At 38.5% G+C, this 19,961-nt stretch overlaps 3 protein-coding genes across 4 annotated transcripts; 2 read left to right on the plus strand and 1 right to left on the minus strand.

Annotated features, from left to right (window-relative positions):
- The first annotated feature begins 1,808 nt into the window (after window positions 1-1,808).
- LOC127780564 (dirigent protein 5-like) lies at window positions 1,809-2,604 on the plus strand. The gene has a single exon (XM_052307490.1). It carries the CDS (start codon window positions 1,987-1,989, stop codon window positions 2,587-2,589), a length of 603 nt encoding a protein of 200 aa, XP_052163450.1. The 5' UTR covers window positions 1,809-1,986; the 3' UTR covers window positions 2,590-2,604.
- A 2,371-nt stretch (window positions 2,605-4,975) lies between these two features.
- LOC127780317 (dirigent protein 5-like) lies at window positions 4,976-6,259 on the plus strand. Its single transcript, XM_052307222.1, has 2 exons — window positions 4,976-5,010; window positions 5,260-6,259. Exons 1-2 carry the CDS (start codon window positions 4,976-4,978, stop codon window positions 5,882-5,884), a joined length of 660 nt encoding a protein of 219 aa, XP_052163182.1. The 3' UTR covers window positions 5,885-6,259.
- A 226-nt stretch (window positions 6,260-6,485) lies between these two features.
- On the minus strand, window positions 6,486-18,276 carry LOC127779418 (kinesin-like protein KIN-12E). 2 transcript variants are annotated; one of them, XM_052306185.1, is made up of 33 exons: window positions 17,733-18,276; window positions 17,405-17,560; window positions 17,237-17,320; window positions 17,028-17,147; window positions 16,831-16,944; window positions 16,652-16,744; window positions 16,384-16,544; window positions 16,242-16,316; window positions 15,573-15,660; window positions 15,416-15,474; window positions 15,260-15,323; window positions 15,102-15,167; window positions 14,878-15,024; window positions 14,685-14,789; window positions 14,213-14,448; window positions 14,010-14,079; window positions 13,844-13,900; window positions 13,625-13,704; window positions 13,017-13,083; window positions 12,882-12,938; window positions 11,717-12,766; window positions 9,663-10,961; window positions 9,486-9,593; window positions 9,002-9,147; window positions 8,828-8,915; window positions 8,671-8,745; window positions 8,352-8,588; window positions 7,980-8,078; window positions 7,805-7,879; window positions 7,651-7,709; window positions 7,395-7,506; window positions 7,151-7,252; window positions 6,486-7,070 (listed from the first exon to the last, which is right to left on the minus strand). In XM_052306185.1, exons 1-33 carry the CDS (start codon window positions 18,153-18,155, stop codon window positions 6,930-6,932), a joined length of 5,913 nt encoding a protein of 1,970 aa, XP_052162145.1. In that variant the 5' UTR covers window positions 18,156-18,276; the 3' UTR covers window positions 6,486-6,929. The 2 variants fall into 2 exon arrangements, with proteins under 2 accessions (XP_052162145.1, XP_052162146.1); XM_052306186.1 differs by having other exon boundaries at window positions 13,026-13,083; window positions 17,733-18,275.
- Between the last annotated feature and the right edge of the window lie 1,685 nt (window positions 18,277-19,961).

Genomic DNA, 19,961 nt, shown 5'->3' on the forward strand with positions numbered 1-19,961 from the left:
TACTTTTATAAAATTCCTTTAATTGTTTTTGTTGTCTTAAACTTATTCAAGATCCTCTGAAAATTCAAGTAAAAATTGGTTACACATTTTGAAGCAAGGGAAATTTATTAAAAATATTCACAAGCCAAGTTGACTAAATCTTAGTGAGTTTTAATTGTTGAAGGCTCTTTTAGACTATAAAAATTTCTAGAAATGTATTAAAGCACGATTTAAACTTAGGATGATTTTCAGCGCGTTACAATATAAGTGGCTTAACTTCCGCGGGGAGATTAGAGGGGCAGCGCCAATGTCTTTGGCGTCATCATGTTGGATCATTGTGCTAACGATATTGATGTTGCGGAAAAAAATCTATTCCCGGAATAAGTTCTTTTAGAGATTTATTTTGTAAAATAAGTTTTTAAAAAGTTCTAAAATGTAAAAAAATAATAATAAGTGGTGGTTGCGCCGATCGAGTAGGGTTCTGCGTCGGTGGAGGATGATCAACAATCTTCGGCTTCTGGTGCAGGGAAAGTCACTCATACGGGGAAGGACGCGGCGTTGGTCTCCACTCTAGCTCCACCGCAGCTGCAGCAATAAAGCCAGCAAACACTAGCTAGCTAATCAGCAGTAGCCAGCTTCTCTGGCTAGTTAACCCTACGGTACATAATCCACAGTACATTTATCAGCTTCAGAATCAAGCAAATTAAAGCAACAGGCCAGAGTAACAGTAGTATCTTTGCGTAGGTCTCACTTGATTCCTCTGTCTGTCCTAACAACTCCGAATTGAGAATAAACAATTTGCTCGTCTTACTTCCTCTTTCTATCCTAACAACTAGCTCAAATTAATCTACCACTCAGAACAGTGGCGGACCCAGGATTTTCCTAAGCTCGGGGCCAAATCTTAGGGCCCCTTTGAATCACAGGAATGAAAAAAACGGAGGAATAGGAAAAATATAGGATTCTGATAGGAATATAAGTGTAAAATAGAGGATTGTAAAACACAGGAAAAATATAGGAATGACCGTTTGATTGAGTCGCAGGAAAAACACAGGAATTTGAGGAGAGATAAAGACTCAGGGCCCCTTTGAATCGTAGGAATGAAAAAACAGAGGAATAGAAAAAACACAGGATTCTGACAGGAATACAATTGTAAAACAGAGGATTGCAAAACACAGGAATGGCCGTTTGATTGGACCACAGGAAAAATGCAGGAATCAGATGAGAGAGATAGACTCAGAGGAAATGTTCCAAGAGGTTAGACCTCTTGCTAACTTTCCTCCAAAATGTGCATAGGATTACCCATTCCATAGGAATTTTAAAGGATTGGATAGGATTCAATCCTTTGTTTCAAAGGCCTTCATAGGATTTTTTCCATAGGATTGAAATCATCCAAAATTCCTACATTTTTCCTACAAATCAAAGAGGCCCTAAAGATTTCAATATTGAAATGATGTTGGTAAGTTATCAATGGACCTCCACGACCCCTTGAACGACCCCTAGCAGTAATTGTATCTGACATATCTACAGTGGCGTAGCTAGCTATGTGGCACTGTGGTCCATGAACCATCTAAAAATTTGATCGAGATTAAAACTGTAGTATATGTGCGAGTTAATATAATAAAAATTATATAGTAGGCCACCCATTTAATTGATCTATTACATATAGATAGACCACTTTTACTCTAAATTCTAGCTACGCCACTGCATATCTGGTACAATAATGTTATACTCAGAGGTTGGTTTAGTTTAGGAAATATTCCCTTTTCCGCCATCTCCTATAAATTAATAAGCATGCACAACTCGAGCCCCACATCTCCTATAAATTAGTAAGCATGCGCAACTCGAGCTCCACATCACAGCTAATAAAAGCTGCAGCTAACACGTACTGTTTTGCATGCGCGCGCTTAGCTTAATTCTCACGAGCTGATCGATCACAGGTTATTCAATTAGTTAAGTTCAGCTACTTAATTAGCTAGCTCCATTACACTGCAAGCTAGGCCCAGATCGATGGCAGCTTGGTCCATGGCGTCTCTGATGATCGTCGCCGCCATCTTCCTGCTCAGCCTCACCTCGGCGAGCGTCGTCCATGGCCGGAGCAGCAGGAGGAGGTTCGTCAGGAGCTACGACGAGCCGTGCATGGAGATGAGGCTCTACCTCCACGACATCCTCTACGACTACAGCAACAGCACCACCAACTCCACGTCGGCGGCGGCCACCAAGCCGACGGCGCTGAGCACCGCCGTGTCGAGCCCCGGCTACTTCTTCGGCAGGGTGGTGGTGTTCAACGACCCGATGACGGAGGGGAGGGCGCTGCCGCCGTCGCTGGAGGAGACGGCGGTGAGGGCGCAGGGGCTCTACCTTCTCGACAAGAAGGACGACTTCAGCGCGTGGTTCGCCTTCTCCATCGTGTTCAACTCCACGGCGCGCCGCGGCACGCTCAACCTCATGGGCGCCGACCCCAACGCCGCGACGAGGGACATCTCCGTGGTGGGCGGCACCGGCGACTTCTTCATGTCGCGCGGCGTCGCCACCCTTCGCACCGACGCCATCGAGGGATTCAAATACTTCCGGGTGCAGATGGACATCAAGCTCTACGAATGCTACGTCTGATATATATATATATATATATATATATATATATATGTGTGTGTGTGTGTGTGTGTGTGTGTGTGTGTGTGTGTGAGTGTGTGTGTGCACGTATGGATTGCACACGTGATGCACGTTTTATATATATTTAACGTGATGTTTAGTTTTTTTTTTTTGGAATTTCTATCTCGATACCGGTTTGTTTTACGACGAGTACTGATAGTGATATGCAAGAATGAATGTGCAAATAAATGTAACACAAACCAGTTTGTCTTTTCTGACAATCTGTTGACAATGTATCACATCTTCATTTTCATACAATAAAGATGCATTTATATAACAATTAGTTTTATGAGTTCTTTCGTTACACTATTATAGTTAGAGGTGGATCCAGAATTGGGCCACAACCTGTGGCCTATTGCAGTTTGGACTTTGAGAGTCCATCCATGGTGGAAAAAACAAACAGGCTATAAAGGGCAAGAGATCCCATTTCTCAGGCTATGACCCGGGATGCCTAATTAATGTCTGGTACGCTTCTACTTATTGTATCGCTCTACCGTTTGCTCTTCGGCTTATTAGTAGCAACCAAAATTTTAATTTTAGAGTTAATTTTGAATTTTTTTATCAAGTTTTATTTTCAGCATTAATTTTTAATTCATTAGGAACACATAAAATTTTACCCTCAAATTATTTTCTAACTAACAAGTGTTATGTCTTATAATTAGCTGTTGGTGAAATGATAGGACTGATGTTTTTTGGGTTATCTTTTGAGTCCACTTTAAACGGTAATATATACCGGTTTTATTATGTAAATTGGTTGTATATAGATTTGCATTAAAGATAGTTTTACTACTATTGGGGTTGCCCGACGCCCGTGCATTGGCCATTGGCACGCGGCTAGATTTATTGCACTAATATTATGCCAAAAATACAGGTCATATTTCATGGAATGTGAATGCTCCTTATAATTTGGGTAGTACAACTATTAAAATATTAAAGACAAAAATATCTCATTGACACATTTAAACCCAACATTAATCAACACATATAGTCAGTGTATTTGCTTTTTCATATATATCCTTACCCTAAATAAACTTATAGGTTCAATATATTATGTTCTCTTGATCCCAATGTGAATTTTTTCACTCTAGTCACATACTCGTCAAGCCATATTGTGATATACTGCCTCCGTCTCAAAATAATTATAATTATAGGTTGTTTGGCATATATATATATATATATTAAGGTTTGAGAAAAAAGACTATGATGCCCCTCATTGAATAGTGTATAGATAAAAGTGGGAGGGTGGCTGAGGGTAGAACAGAGAGAATTTTGGATGAGAAGTGATTGATAGGACAATTAATACTCTATTATGACAACTTTTTGGGTCAAATTTAAATTCTAGAAATATAGTTATTATGTGACGGAGGTAGTATATATATGATGGAAAATACACCTTGGTGGCAAGCCCTTCACAGGACAATCAGTGCAACTTCCTATTCCACATAAGAAGAAACCTCACGTTGTTTTTGTCCTGTACAACTCATTTTTCCTACCAATGACGACAGCTCGTTTTCAATAGTGCTATTTTGTTAACATGTCCTTGTTAGATGTTGTACTTTCAGCAACTACTCTACCATACCATGTATTTATCAAATATCTTTTCTCCAACCATGATTTTAATATTCTTGCCGCATAAAAACACACAGGAAACATGTAATAGCCGTTGTTAAAATCAGTCAGAGAAGCCTCTTATTCCTTTCTTTGAGGTTTGCCCACTAACCTTGGCACCTTGGTGGCTTTCCAACATCATATGCGTTAGTTCTTAACATATCGGGTGTTAGTTATAACATAAAAAGAAATTACTACCTCCGTCTCAAAATATATATAATAATTTAGCTACGAATTTAGATAAAAGTATGTTTAGATTGGTAACCAATAGTCACTATATTTTAGATGAAGGTGTATTACTTTATAGGGTTTGTTGGAACCATGCCACTCTATATTTGCAAAATTTGAGATATGCCACCCGTATCTCAATATATAATAAATACTCTCTCCGGTTCTATAATTTTTGACTTTTTCTTTATAATGACACGGTTTTCAAAACATATCTTTGCTATGATTTTCTATTATAATGTATACAATAAATAAATATTTATTTCTATTATAGTACCTTTAGATTATTCTATATGTGTTATTCTAGTTTATTTAAACTAATTTTTTTAGTTACTAGTAGTTTAACTTTAACCTTGTCGAAAATATTAACAATTACTCTTCTGGCATTGGAGGGAGTACTACTAAACAAATCTCTTTTGCTTTCTTGAGATTTATAATAATTTTTTTTTGAAAGAGACGTGCTATCTCTTCTAGCAATTTTCCCTAGTACCGTATACATCAGCAGTAGGGCATGGCTATGTGCATCCGGCTTGATGTAGAAGCCAAGTTTATATTCCATTTAATTTCTTAATTAAATGAAACATCAGTATCAGGAGTTCAGGACCAGAGAATCGGACCAGCAAGAAATATATATAATATATCCATGCATGCATGCAAAACCTTTCTCATCACTATAAATAGGTACGCAAATCTCGATCGAGCTCGCCACATCGATCACAGGCTAACAGCTGCAAGAAAGCAAGCTTAATCAATCAATTAAGCCAAGTGGTACATTAATTAATTACCTCAAGCAAGAGTAACAACGCAAGCTACTTGGTCCAAGGCGTCTCTGATCGTCGCCGCCATCTTCCTCGTCGCCGGCCTCCTCCTCAGCTCGGCGACCGTCGTCCATGGCGGCGGCGGCGGCAGGAGGTTCGTCAGGAGCTACGACGAGCCGTGCAAGGAGATGAGGCTCTACTTCCACGACATCCTCTACGACTTCAGCAACAGCACGGCCAACTCGACGTCGGCGGTGGTCGCCTCGCCGGCGGCGCTGCTGAGGGCGGCGAAGAACACCACCATCTTCGGCACGACAGTGGTGTTCAACGACCCGATGACGGAGGGGACGAGCGCGCTGCCGCCGTCGCTGGAGGAGACGGCGGTGAGGGCGCAGGGGCTCTACCTCTACGACGGCAAGGCGGCGTCGACGCTGAACGCGTGGCTCGCCTTCTCCGTCGTGTTCAACTCCACGGCGCGCCGCGGCACGCTCAGCCTCATGGGCGCCGACCCCAGCACCGCGACGAGGGACATCTCCGTGGTGGGAGGCACCGGCGACTTCTTCATGTCCCGTGGCGTCGCCACGCTCCGCGCCGACGCCGTCGAGGGATTCACCTACTTCAGGCTGCTGATGGACATCAAGCTCTACGAATGCTACATCTGATTACATATATATACGTTAACTTGCTCTTTGATAATTAATCGATATGCATGCATGGTAAGAGATATATGTGTGTGAAACAATTTATCTCTTTCCGACTCTGTGTGTGAAACAATGTATGTATGCACCGCTTAAATTTCGTTCAGTAAATATGCAGTCCCGTGCACCTAAAGAGATGTATATGCACCAATATATATATAGTCCCGTGTACCTAATTAGTATACTCCCTGTTGAATACTTAATACGTCTCAAAATAAATGAACATGCTAGAAAATTACACATTCTATTTAAGATTGGTTTATTTTGAGATAGTGGGAGTATTTCTTATTTGCAAATAGTTGGATTTGTTTTTGCAAAACTGTAAGTCAATTATTCTTGTCTTTTGAATACATTGAAAGGCATAAATACGTAAAACTACAAAAGAAAAAGTAATTAGATGTAGTAGTAGAGTATAAGGATTACAAAAACAAACGAAAGAAAAGAAAAGGAAAAAAAAAAAGGCATACCTTGTCTCCGTGGGCTGCATCGGGGGAAAATATAATAATTTCTAGGTCTATATCTAGCTAAAAGTTGCTATATTTTGGGATGAAAGTAGTAAGTAACTAACAATGTAACGATGAAGAACATTAAATTATAGAATAGCACGCACTAGTGTGCAGGACAGATCAAGCAACCAAGAGCTACGAACAACCATCTCAGGTGGTGTTTGGGAAGGAGGGACTAAACTTTAGTCTCTCTCACAAAAGTATAAGTCCCTCCCCTATGAACTTATGGTTTTGTGAGAGAGAGCCAAACACCCCCTCAATGACTCACTCGTTGGAGAAAAGTTTCAATAAGCCGTTGCTACCATGTACGGTAGTACTGTACATACGACGGAAATCTGCACAAATCATAAATACACTGGATGGATGTACCTCATATACAATGTTTCTTGCAGTCATCACCATTTTGACCCTACATCTTCAGAAAAAAGTAGGCCTGTAGCGTCAGAGAGGTGGTGCTGCAGACACAAGAAGTATCTGATCTGATTCATGTTCCGCTCCAGCCTTCATTGATGACTACCACGACGCGTCCTGGAGCTTTTAGCAGCTTGCAAGCGTGAATGCTCATGTCTCGCGTGGGAGAGAAGCATATCCGATTGAGCCAGCCTCCTGCTGAATTCACTGTTGGCGGAACGATGGTTGCTCCCCTGTTGAAGTGATTTTGTAAGAACAAAATGATAGTATTTGCAATAATGGAAATGGTTGCCATGGTTGAAAGTTGTTTCACCATTTGGAACGTTGTCTCAGCAATCGCTTGATTTGAGCCAACTAGCAATTGGATTTCCTCGTCCATTTCCATGATCCTCTGTTGAAGGTTATCTTTCTCCATCTACAATAACAGAGAATAACGGTTTAATATGAATGTAATCAGGTATTTAATAGTCCAATAGCAGAATGCTATTTGTGTGATGGGGTGTGATTGTTGCAGATATAATGTGTGAAAAAAAAATAGTTGCAGATATTATCTCAACCTGTAAAATTCCGTTCTGGGCTTCAAGCATTTGCTCCCGTTGCTCAAGCTGTTCTATGAGCAGTTGGCTCTCCAACAAGTCCGCCTTTCTTTGGTCCATATCATCAAACAAGCTATAAGGAAACAGTATCCAACATGGTGTAAGCATGGTTTCAATAATTTAATTGATAAACAGTATCAAATGACAAAGAAAGACCAAGAAATGAAATGCTCATCGTGCTGTAAACATAAATCCCTTCAGGAAACATATGAATCACCTGTCTCTTTCTTGAATGAGATGATCAAATTGTTCTTTTAGCATGTCAAGTTCCACATCCTAGATTGACAAAGCACATGATGATAGGAAATTCTGTCTTATTAAATGATCCAGAAAAATCAGAAGTGTAAAATAAGAATTTGATAGTGGCCTACCTTTGCCTTTGACTGTTCAATTTGTTGCTGGGAAGCCATTAGCAATTTCTGCAACTCTTCCTGATCAAGCATGTTCTGTGTATAGAAGAAGAAATCACATATCACTATATCAGTGAACTGGTTGACAATAAGACCTAATACTGTGTGTAGATACTAATATACTACTGCAACTTACAGCATAGTTTGTCATGTCTAATTTGACACCAAGTAGCTCCCTTATAATATCATGTGTCATGCTATCAACGGCGGCCAGTCTTGATGTTAGCATGCAGATCTATGAAGAACGAGAAAATATAAGCAGCTGATATAAGGTACGGAGTACTTCTTTTAACACAGGGTAATGAATTGTAATACTTTATAGGAGAAGGAATAAAAGACAGTTATTTTCCATTGTTTCCCAGACATTTTTTTAAAAAAAAAGATCCCCAGATAATCTTTACCGAAATGGCTATTTCTAGAATTTAATCAAAATGTTATTTGCTTATTCTATCCAATTTCAGTCACAAAATTCTAGTTATTCAATTGGCCTGAAGTACAATAAAGTCACCTCTTTCTGTTTATTACAAACCAATCCTTCTAGTTCTTCAATTCTCTGGCGTGCCACTGAGATTTCTTGATCCTTTTCAGAGTTCATCTGTTGAACAATGCTAGATATGCATCGGAAAGGTGAACCAGATCCTCTAGTCCGTCCTGAAGGCTTTTCGAATTTGGTATGGCCAGTATCAGGATTAGATTCATGTAGACCAAACTTCTGTTTAGAAATCATGTGCTCCATTTCCTGATACTGTAAAGCCCAAATTATAAGCATTTCTGACGAAATACAGAAATAATGAAATTGACAATACTAACAGTTGAAGGTTTCATACCTTCTCCTGAAACAGCAAAGACTGTGCTTCTGAATGCAGGACCAACTCAGCTATGTGCTCTTTGTATTGCCTTACCTATGTACACAAAAGAGAAGGTATTTGAATACCTTTTATAGACATAACTAAAGTAATGGTGTGCCACATTTAAAGCATATACCTCCTCATCTTTACAACTAGCTTCCATTGTGAGACATTCAATCTTTCTTCTAGCATCCTGATGTGCAATAATCTCCGCTTTCAACCTCCTACCATAAGAGTAAAAATTGACAAACAATTGAAAATAGGATACGATGGCAGTCTCATAGAAAAATCAGATGAAGAGAATTCTCACTTTTCTAATTGGCATCTCCCTGGACACAATTGCTCTGTAGCATCACATTTTGATGTGCTATCTACAATGAACATCTCTTGAGCTTGTTCAGCTTCAGATTTTTTATATATTTGATAGCTCCTCACTTCCTCTTTAAGGTTGCATACCTTCAGTTAAACAGAGAATATGTGATGTGCTATGTATAATTTCCATTAAAACCTGGCCAACTATGTATTCACATGAATTAGCCTTTACATAGTTACAATGGAGATGTTGAATTCCAGGCTATCTAGCATAACTTTCCTCTTTGATGTGCTATCTGATATTACTGTTATCCATGTCCTTTTCTGGTACCCATTTATTAGAAACTCGATTTTTTTTACTCAATATCCAAAGGAAGATTTAACTTAGCAAACAATAGAAGGCCTAACTGACTAGTCATCAAAAGAGAGAGCCTAGTGAAGAAGAGAAAACACCAAAGAAAGCAGAGTATTGAACAGCTTACTTCTTCCTCCAGAACTGTTATAGTAGATTCAAGTTCTTCCACAGAACGTTCAAGAATCCTAACCTCTTCCTCTTTCTCCTCAGCATATACCTTACTTATCTCTGCAGCCTACAAAAGCAAGACAAATTAATTTTATCTAAATTAGGATCAAGAACAAAGGGCATTAGTAATACTTACTTGACGAGCTTCAATAGAAGCAGCTTCATTCTCCTCAGCTAAAGCCACAGCCATTTCAAGCTTGTCAGTTAACTTGAGTATTTCTTCTTCGAGATTTCCTTTGTCAATACTTATAATTTTAAGATTATCATTTAACTCTTTGATTTGTGACATCAAGCGTCCCTCTTCAGAAGAATTAAGCAATAGTATTTCGTGCTCCAATCCCTCGATGACCTTAGATTTGTCTTCCAGCATTGCTTTTGTTTCACTAATCATCATAGCTTCCTCTTCCAACATCACTTTGAGATTGTTGTTTTCCTTGAACAATTCTGATGACAAACTTTCAGAATGTTCTAACTCAGACCTTAAGATTAGGAGTGCAGCTCCATTTTCAGCCAGCTCTTCCTCTAGCACCTTTTGTTGTTTCAGTATGCTTTCCATTGCAGAAGTTTTCTTTTCAAGTTCTCTTTGAACACTGACAAGGGCATCTGATATTTCATCAGCTTTGTCTTTCATGTCCTTCGCTTGTGATGTAGACTCTTGCAGTAGTTTAAGATCAAAAGATAATCCTTCTGCAACATCACTTTTCCTGTCAAACTCTCTTCTTAGGGATGCATAATCCATATCAAATGTCCTTTCGACATTGGTATCTTCCAGTTCTGCATTACTGCCAAAGGGAACTACATGCACAGATGCCTTTTCCTTTCCATCTACGACCATATATGTTCCTGGAAAAATATCACCATTCATACCACCCAACTGACGTGAACATGACTCAACTTGTTGAGATACTCCCGCATAAGTACTTGAATTAGTGCGCCGGATCTGCTCAGCATAAGAATTGCCTTGTTCTTCTAGAAGTGCTCCCATGTTAACAAGATAAGACCTTGATTCATATATCCATTTCCTCAAGTCCTGGCCAAAACTGATAACCTCCGAGCAGAATGCAAATAGTTCTACTGTAGTAACTCTTTGTACTTGATGAAAAGATTCTTTAATTATAGTAGCAAGGTTTGTCATCTCTGCTACACATCCATTTACCTGTTCATGCAATTTGTCATACCTCTGTGCTGTAAATGAATTTGACGCTTCAAGCTCCTGCAAATCATTGATCAAAGAAGTTCTCTCAGCAAACAACAATTCCACTGCTTGCCTGCAACTGTCTTTTTCAAGTTTTAGCTCCTCATTTGCCTTCAACAGAGATGAGAGCATAGTTTCAGCTTCTTCCATGGTTTCTTGAGCTTCCTCAAAATTTGAAAATAAGGCCAGAACCTTATTTGACTTGTCTTCAACAAGATGCAACACATCTTCAAGCTTTGCCTGTACGGTATTTGAACAATTAGATTGTACATTATTAATAAGATTGTTTTTAATTCATAAGGAAGAACATCGAGTGGAACGTAAAAAGAAAGTCATTATGTTTGCACGAACATAGCATTTCACAAAAAGAGGCCACTCTCATGTTTCATGCAATATTATGCTAATATCTTGATAGAAAGATAGATGGTATCCAAGATAGAACATCTTTTACAGATTGAGAAATCTGAGAAAATTGTACCAATTTTTATGTGAGAAGTTTTACAAATAACTTAACATATTATGAATGTGTCTGGCAAGAATTATTGCAACCACTATAAAGCACATGTCAGTTAAGCATAAATGCATAATCCTTGCTGTACATGGCCCTAGATAATTCAATTACCTTGGTTCATCTATTATAATATATTTAAGGAACAAAGTTTATGAAAATAATAAAGACAAGCATTAATACCATTACAGAAGGTGACTGTTAATCGTAATTTCAGTTTTTCCTCATCTTTTCCGATAGAATGTAAAATGGAATGTCCAAATAACATCTACTTGAGAAGTAGTTAGCAGTTAAGGGGACCATGAGAGCAAGCAGGAAGTCAGATAATGGGCCCAGTATGTTCAAGAACGGTTATATCCATCGGAAGATCAAAGTAGTCTTACTCAAGGAAATCCTACTGTTAACATTTTCTTTCTCCTAAAATACATGAATTTGTGTAAACAAACACTATCTCCTACTTTACTCATGTAAGAAACTCGGTGCATACCTGGTAGTGTGTGTTAGCTTGATTCACTTCAGATCCATCTCGGTTGTGACTTATTTCAGCTACAGTACCCACATTATCTGGTAAGTGACACTCATGACGAGAATACCCTTCTGTTGCTTCTGCAAATAAGCAACTCTTCTGTTTCACGTTGTCATTCAGTTCTTGTACTGTGCAATCTTTTTGACGCAATAAATCTAATAGTTTTAGTGATTCCTGGGATTCATCATTATCCAACAGCTGAGCTTCAGTTATAGCAAGAGTAGCACCTCTTAGAATGTGCAACTTTTCTTTCACCTCCCTGCCCATTCTCTGTGCAGCTTGTAGCTCAATTTGAAGCCTAGAAATTATTTTTTCCTTCTCGATACTAACTTTCATAGCCTTCTCCACATGTTCACTGACGGAATGATTGTTGTAAGGAAAAGAGCTAATCATATTATCAATATTCTGATATGCATCATCTAAAGAACTGCAACCATCTGTCAAGAAGCTCGTCAGATCAACAATTGCAGACTCCCATTCTTCTGACAAAGTTGCAATTTCTACATCTTTAGCAACAATAATCTCTGAAAGCTTGGTACTTTCTTCAGCCATAATATTTAGCTTCTCTTTGAGACCTTCATTTAAGCTTTTAATGTGTGTCAATTCGTCCTGTAATAATTGTTCACTTGAATGCAGTATTTCATTTTGACGATACACTGAGATCTCGTCATGACCATACATCTTCTCAGCATTTTCTTTTACTAGACTTATTTCATCATTTTGTACAGAATTTAATCCACATTCATTCTCCAATTGTCCACTCAAAATAATGCCTTTGTCAAGTAGATTGTGTGAAGAATTGTACTCTGGCACTTTTGTAGAGTTCTTCAAATCACATATCTCCGGATCAGAGAAATGCAAACGAGAAGGAGAGTCCTGGTTTTCACTATAAACTTCTGAAGGTGGAGTGAGTTCAAGTGATTCAGTAATATCAGTTGTGATCCCAACATCCACGAATTGCCTTTCAACATCAATTGAAGCCAAATATGAACCACACCATCCTGCTTGATCCTGATATGAAGTAAAAAATATGTAAATTATGTGTGTAACTGGAATCATAGTTTTTTTCCCCTAAAAAACAAATGTGAATCATAGTTGTAGGATATGACTATAAATAACATCTCACATGTTGCTTCTGATTGATCCCTGGTATCACAGAGCTCTCCACGACCTCAGGAGCAACCTGAATGATAATGAGCATCCAAGCTGAATGTAATTCTGACCAGAACAAACGCACAATGAATTAAGGCTGGGAAAATACCGTACGTACTTGACCTGTACCACACTTCTGGTACTGCTTCAGTTCACAGCGCAGTTTATTTACTTCACTGCGAAAACAGCATGCATAACCAATTACCAACCTTTAAAAAATAGCAGCCATATCGTGTGCAACAGTTAACCTAAAAAGCAGTTCATGGTATTTAAGAAATTTAGATAGATCAAGAGAAAATAATCAGAGCACAATGTGAAAGTTTCTTTTACAATAAGAATTGGAATGAATATTATTTTTCATACGTACAGTGCAAAGTTTCTTATTATCAGTGAAATACTTAGGTCTTATCTGGTTTCAAGAAGATAAGTGTTTACACTGGGCGCTTGCAACCTAGATCAGTGGGATTGAGTTGCAGCTTCCAGAGGAGATGGGAATGTAGACTTCAAAGATTAAGAATTTTATGGAATTTAGACTTGACAAGTTTATTAGAAAAAATGTAAGTGTCATGGAATATTTCTGCTTCATTTTCTTTGTCACAGTGGAAGTATTGAATCATTCCCATCTTCTGGAGCACTTCTTTTTCTTTAATGAAATTGTTGAATTTGTAAATGTAAATGCTCGTTCAGATTATAGTATTAGAGTGAATAAATGCTTACCGTGCTAGCAGAACATTATTTTCTAAGCATGCATCCAATTCTTTCCTGCAGGTCTCCAGCTCCTTGATAGTCACATCACCCTAAATGCATAATGTCCCAGATCAATCACTAAAGATAATTCAGGTTGTTCCTCATTACACTTTGATGAAGCGCAAAAGAAAATCATCCCCATCAGATAACTGTTTTCATAAATAAAATGATATCCAGATAAGAACACACCTGAGCTTCCATATTTTTAGGGGGTCTTGCATACTTCTGCTCAAGAATATGAAGGAACTGCACATAGATGATGAGAGGAGAGTAGCAAATGAGACCCAAAAAGTAATAAAGAGGCTATGTACTATGGATTTACTTTAATCAAAAAAATCAGGAAGGATGGATATACATGATTACGCAAAAGGGATATCTCTGTTAATAACATTTCTCGCTCCCCTTGCTTGCTGAACTTCTCAAGCCTGTATATGAGGTTAGTACAAGAAGCTATAAGTAGTTCATTCAAGTTCACAAAGTTTATGACTTGTTGTGTGAAGTTTTCTATCTACAAACTAAAATCATTAGTGCTATGAAACAGCATGACTGGGATATTACATTCTAACTTGCTCAATTAATCGCTTGTTTTCCAAAGCAAACTGAGTTAATTGAGAATTATCATTGATTTGTTCTTGCAGTAGCTGAATCTCTTGGAACATTGCAGCATTTTCATCCATCAGATAGCCATCAGATGATATCTGGTTATCAGCTAATAATTCCAATCTTCTTATTTTTTCATCACGAAGTTTAACCGTCGTTCTCAAGTGTCGTGTATCAGATTCCATCAGGTTGACCTGAAAAAGAAGAACATATAACTCGCATCTCCCAATTTTGAAAAGGCATAACACTGCTACAGCATATATATATATATATATATATATATATATATATATATATATATATATATATATATATATATATATATATATATATATATATATATATATATATATATATATATATATATGGGGAATATAAGAGTAATCAATAGCTCTTTTCAAGGGTTATCTATAACAGAATATAGTATTACCAAACGGTTCAAACGCTTTATTTCACATTCCAGCTTCCTTATTTCTGTTTCTGCTGATTTTTCTCTCCTAAGGCTCCCTACCAAAACATCCTCCAGATGGATAACCTGCTATTAGATATATGAGTAATTGGTTACAAGTAATACATCGTACATCATGGTTAAAGACCAGTAAAGTAAAAACATGTCATGTGACCTTTTGCTTTAGGAGTTCCAAATCACAGGCTGACTGATCATCTACCCCATGCAAACTATTGAATTCATTACCATAGCCTGATTTTAGAAGTTTAAAGCTAGGTGATCCAGGCATATTTTGTTGCTTCTTCAAGCATGTTAACTGATCCTGTAAGAAGTGAACAATTAATTCAATTAAAAATGCCTTAAAAATCCAACAGAGAGACTTTGCTATAAAAGCATTACCTTCAAATCTTCTATCTGCCTTTGTAGAGACATAACATCTCCTGAAGCATCTTCATTTACTTTGGCCTAGCATAAATAGATGAAGATCCGAATGTCAACAAGAGAATTCCTCCTATCTTAGCAAACTCTGGCATTCTTAAAATACTAAATAGTATTACATTATTTTGGATAAGTTTAGCACGTTGAGCAAACTTCAAGGTACTCAATGTCTCACTGGAGGAACTGCAAGAATAATTCATAAACGAGTTAAGGGTACTATCAAGAATATACCAAACAAACTGAATGCTACAAATGAATATATAGAACATGGGTACCAAATAGATGGGCTGACGTTGGCAACAATTGTTGTTTTAGAGTTCCCTCCTAGGGAATCCTAGTTAAAAAGGCACAAGTCAGTGAGCGAAAAGAACAATTGAAGACAAGTGATGGAAAAAATATTTCAGCAGTCTAATATTGTCTTTCTATTTTAACCTGAAGTAGAAATGTAAGCCTTGAATCTCTGTAGGGAACATGCCGGTTTTTCCCATTCGCAACATCCACCAGTGTCATTATAACAAGCCTGAAATGGTACAGCAACTCATGCTTCTTACACTACAATATTTTCATTATACAAAAGCATTCATTCCTAGCACTCAAATATATGTACATCCTGGTATAGTAAAGAACATTACAGTACAGGCTAGTAGACATAATAAACTTCCATGAAGCCAATTGCACTTCACTTTGAATAAGGAAACCAATAGAACACATATTCATGGTTTTTTTTTCACTTAGCCATAAATGTAGCAGGCTTCATAAAATGGAAAACATAACAAAAGTTATCCACTTTAACATGGACAAAGTGAGCTATTTGGTGGTCTCATTTTAAACACCATCTTCATGGGTATTCTAGTATGAGACTCTAGTCAGACTTGCTAAATGATAGTGTTTTGAAAACTGACATGGGTGTTCTAGTATGAGAATCTAGTTAGACTTGCTAAATGATAGCATTTTGAAAACTGATTGGTATGCAAACACGGTTAATTTCCTTCAATATGTATAAAAAAGGATTGCTCCAAAACGTCCAGCAAATGGAATGTTGTGTCTTGCGTTTTCGAGAAAAAAAATGGAGTGCTGTGTGAGAGGCTGAGAAGAAATTACCCAAGAGTTGACAATGATCTATTAATGTTTGCAGCTTCTTTCAAACGTTCCCCTTCAGCGCCTGAGCTTTTCTGCCTAGTTTCAATTCAGTCAGTATTTGTGAAGACAAGAAAAAGCTTTTTAGCTAGACTCTGTAATTCACCTCTCAGAACCAGCAAGATCAACCAAATTTAACCTCCCAAAGCGGAGGTGTGTCATTGAATCTCTTTCCCAGCGGCTCTCAATGACACAAGTGAAGACACTGTGTGAACGGCTGCTCTCACTATTCATATTTGTTGCTGCCATTTTCCTATTTGCCACCCCCTAAAAGAACAATTTAGGAGCTTCACTAAAGTATTTCATCATATAACAATTATAGTACCTCAGATATTCAGACAATGGAACGTAAAATGAAGATAAGATTATATCACCTGTAACAATAACATCATAACATCTTTAACAGATGACACATAACATTCCATTAGGTTCTCAACATATACACCTTTCTTTATATCTTCGCGGATCTACAGAGGCAATATCTATGTTAGTTTCCACATTAAGTTAGTACAGTATGAAGCAATCCTCAAATGGAAACTAGTAGGCAAACTACCTGAAGATTGGTTGATGATGGTTCAAGTAGATCGGTTATCTGTTCATTATATATCTCCAGAAAGGAGCATTTGCAGATATATTTCAGTTTGTCCTCTCTCCGTCTCTCCTCTTCCTTCAAGAAACATAGCATTTTGTTTTTTTCTTAATAATTAATATCTATTAAGTATAAACAACAATTATAAGTATTAAGCTTACCTCTTTTATCCGAGCAAAAAGATACTCAAAAATGCGAGGTGTCAAACCAGAGTCTTTGCTGAGTTCATTGTCCAGCTTACTAAGCTCTCCCATCATCGTGTATGTTTTCCCACTTCCTGTCTATAAAAACAATAGGAGAACCATGCATATACATCAGACAAATCCCTATTTCTGACACCGAAAAAAAACATAGTACAACATAATATTACCTGTCCATAGGCAAACAAACAGCCATTGTATCCAGACATGCAGTTCTCCACCATTGGAAGACCAACAACCCTGAATAACTTCTCCTAGAACAATTATACAGAACATTGATTAGGCTAAGACCGTCCTTGCAAAGTAATCAATAGCAGTGGCAGTAGTACTCTGCAAACCTGTGATATTGTTTCACATGCAACATGGTCAAACGTGAACATTGTATCCGGATGCCCTGTCCAGCTCAATGTCTTTGAGCTATCCTGTACCAGGCATCTTCTCTGACCGTTCGCGGTGCTCTCGGCTGCATTGATGGGCCTTATCCGTATCAACACCTGAAGAAATTACGCCACATTTAAGCATTCTTAGCTTCAGAAATTTTTGCTATCGTGCGTGCAAAATTGACAATCTATCAACACTGGATTTCGTTATTCTGATGGTTGCTAATCCAATAGCGCATAGAATGGTTGTGATTTTCCGAATTATTACTGCAAACAATCGACCAACCTGCACATTGCGATCCTTCCAGAACGCAGGGTCCTCATCGAGCTCGAAGTGCGGCACCTCCGCGGGCACCTCGGCGGCGGCGAGGTCCCTGAGATCGAACACCCTCCTCGACGACGTCCCAATCGAGGAAGTCCGATCCCTAACCCCAGACCCCGCGGCGCAGGCGGCGGCCCGGGGCGTGCCGGCCAGCGACTTGGGCGTGACCGGCGCTGACCGGGGGTTCCTACCCGGGTCCGCGATGGCCGCGAGCGGCGACCTCGGCGGCAGCATGAACGGCAGCGCGGCGGGGCCACCCACCACTGAGGAGGAGGACGGCGCCGCCGCGGCGGCCAGGTCGTCGTTCTCGTTGGTCTCCGCCTCCACGCGGGGGGCCGCGGCCCTCGAGGTGGAGGCTCGCCGGCCGCCGGCGCCGTGGCCGGCCATGGCTGCGCGGAGACGGAGTGAGGTGGCGAGGTGGGGGAGCGGGGGGTGGTAGAGTAGAGGAGACTAGTAATGGGCGATCTCGCTAGAATTCAAATTTGAACTGCGCATGCGTGTGGGTGGCCATGAGAGGAAGTGGATCTGATGACTGATGGGTCTCTGACTGTGTGAAAGCTTTTCGGGCTTTCGGCCACCCCCGCTCCTGTGATTAAGAACGGTAATTAGGGAAGTCGTTTTCTTTTTGGTGTAGATTAATTAATGATGGCGATGTCCACTTGTATTATTTGGGTTGCTTAAATATTCATTAACGCTGAGTTATAAACTGGAGTGGTTAGATTTCTAAGTGCCAACTATTAGCTCCAATTTATCTTTAGCCAATCTAATAACTCATTCATACAATAGTTATATACTACACTATTAATACCTGGTCCCATCTGTCATATACACGTTACGTCTTGGAGTCCGTACTGTAACTGGCTACAAATCTGTAGCCCGCTGTGCTTCTGTCTCCTCATTTATGTTCTTAAAATATGTTTGCAGCAGGTTTATAGCCTGCTATTGTACCTGCTCTAACTCAACTTTCTCGTTTTCCACAGGCACGTTTTTCAAACTACTAAACAATATTTTTCTTTTAAAAAAATCTAAAGTTACTTTAAAATATCATCTTAATTCATTTTTCAAAAAAAAATCAGCTAATACTTAATTAATTAAACGCTAATGAATCGCTTTGTTTTGCGTCCGTGAGAGATGAGTTCCTAACACCCAGCAAAGAACTCAACCTAATAGTATTAACTTATTTATATATTGATCATGTTATAAAATTATGAGGACCTTTTGAATCATAGGAACAGAAAAACAAAGAAATAAGAAAAATGTAGGATTCTGGCAGAAATACAAGTACAAAATGGAGAATCGCAAAACGCGAGAAAAACACAGGAAAAGACGGTTTCATTGGATCGTGGGAAAGAAGTAGAAATCAGATGAGAGACAGACAGAAAAATTTCCAAAAGGTTGAAGCTCTTACTATTCTCCTCCAAAATCTATATAGAATTGTCCATTCCATAGTAATTTCAAATGAGAGGATATGATTCAATCCTTTGTTTGAAAAAAACTTTATGGGAAATTTTCCGATAGGATTGAAATCTTCCAAAGTTACTATGTTTTTTTCTAGGAATCAAGGGACCTAGGAATCAAGGGACCCTTAGGCTATGTTCGGGAGGTAAGGTTGGAGCCGTGCTTCCCGATACGGAAAACAAAGCACATGATTATAGTGAGATTAATTAAGTATTAGCCTAAAAAACTTAAAAAATAGATTAATATGATTTTTTAAAGCAACTTTCATATAGAAAACTTTTGCAAAAAATACACCGTTTAGCAGTTTTAAAGGCGTGCGCACGGAAAACGAGGGAAGTGAGTTGGGAAAGAGGGGAAAATAACATAGCCTTACTCTTTCAACCGAGAGAAAACAAAGAGCAAAAAAAAGATTATTATCAGTTAAATGGCTAAAATGTGAAGGAAAACATAAAATGGTATTAAAAAGATCTAATGGACCATAAAAACTATAATCTTTTAGAGACAAATATGCTACAACTTCACTCTTTCAGGAATTATGGAGTATATGCTTGAATTAGGGCATTTTTTTGCAGTAATTGAACTTTTCCTTTGCAAATTCGTATAAAATGCAGGAAATTTTATAGGATTTTCGCACAAATTAGTTAATTTATTGCAAAAAAAAGAACTTTTCAAAAGGAATGCCTTTGCTTGAAACCCCCCATTTTTTATCTCAAGATATATTCATGCTTTAAACTT

The sequence above is a fragment of the Oryza glaberrima genome, chromosome 7 (assembly GCF_000147395.1).
Source record: "Oryza glaberrima chromosome 7, OglaRS2, whole genome shotgun sequence".
NCBI lineage: Eukaryota > Viridiplantae > Streptophyta > Magnoliopsida > Poales > Poaceae > Oryza > Oryza glaberrima.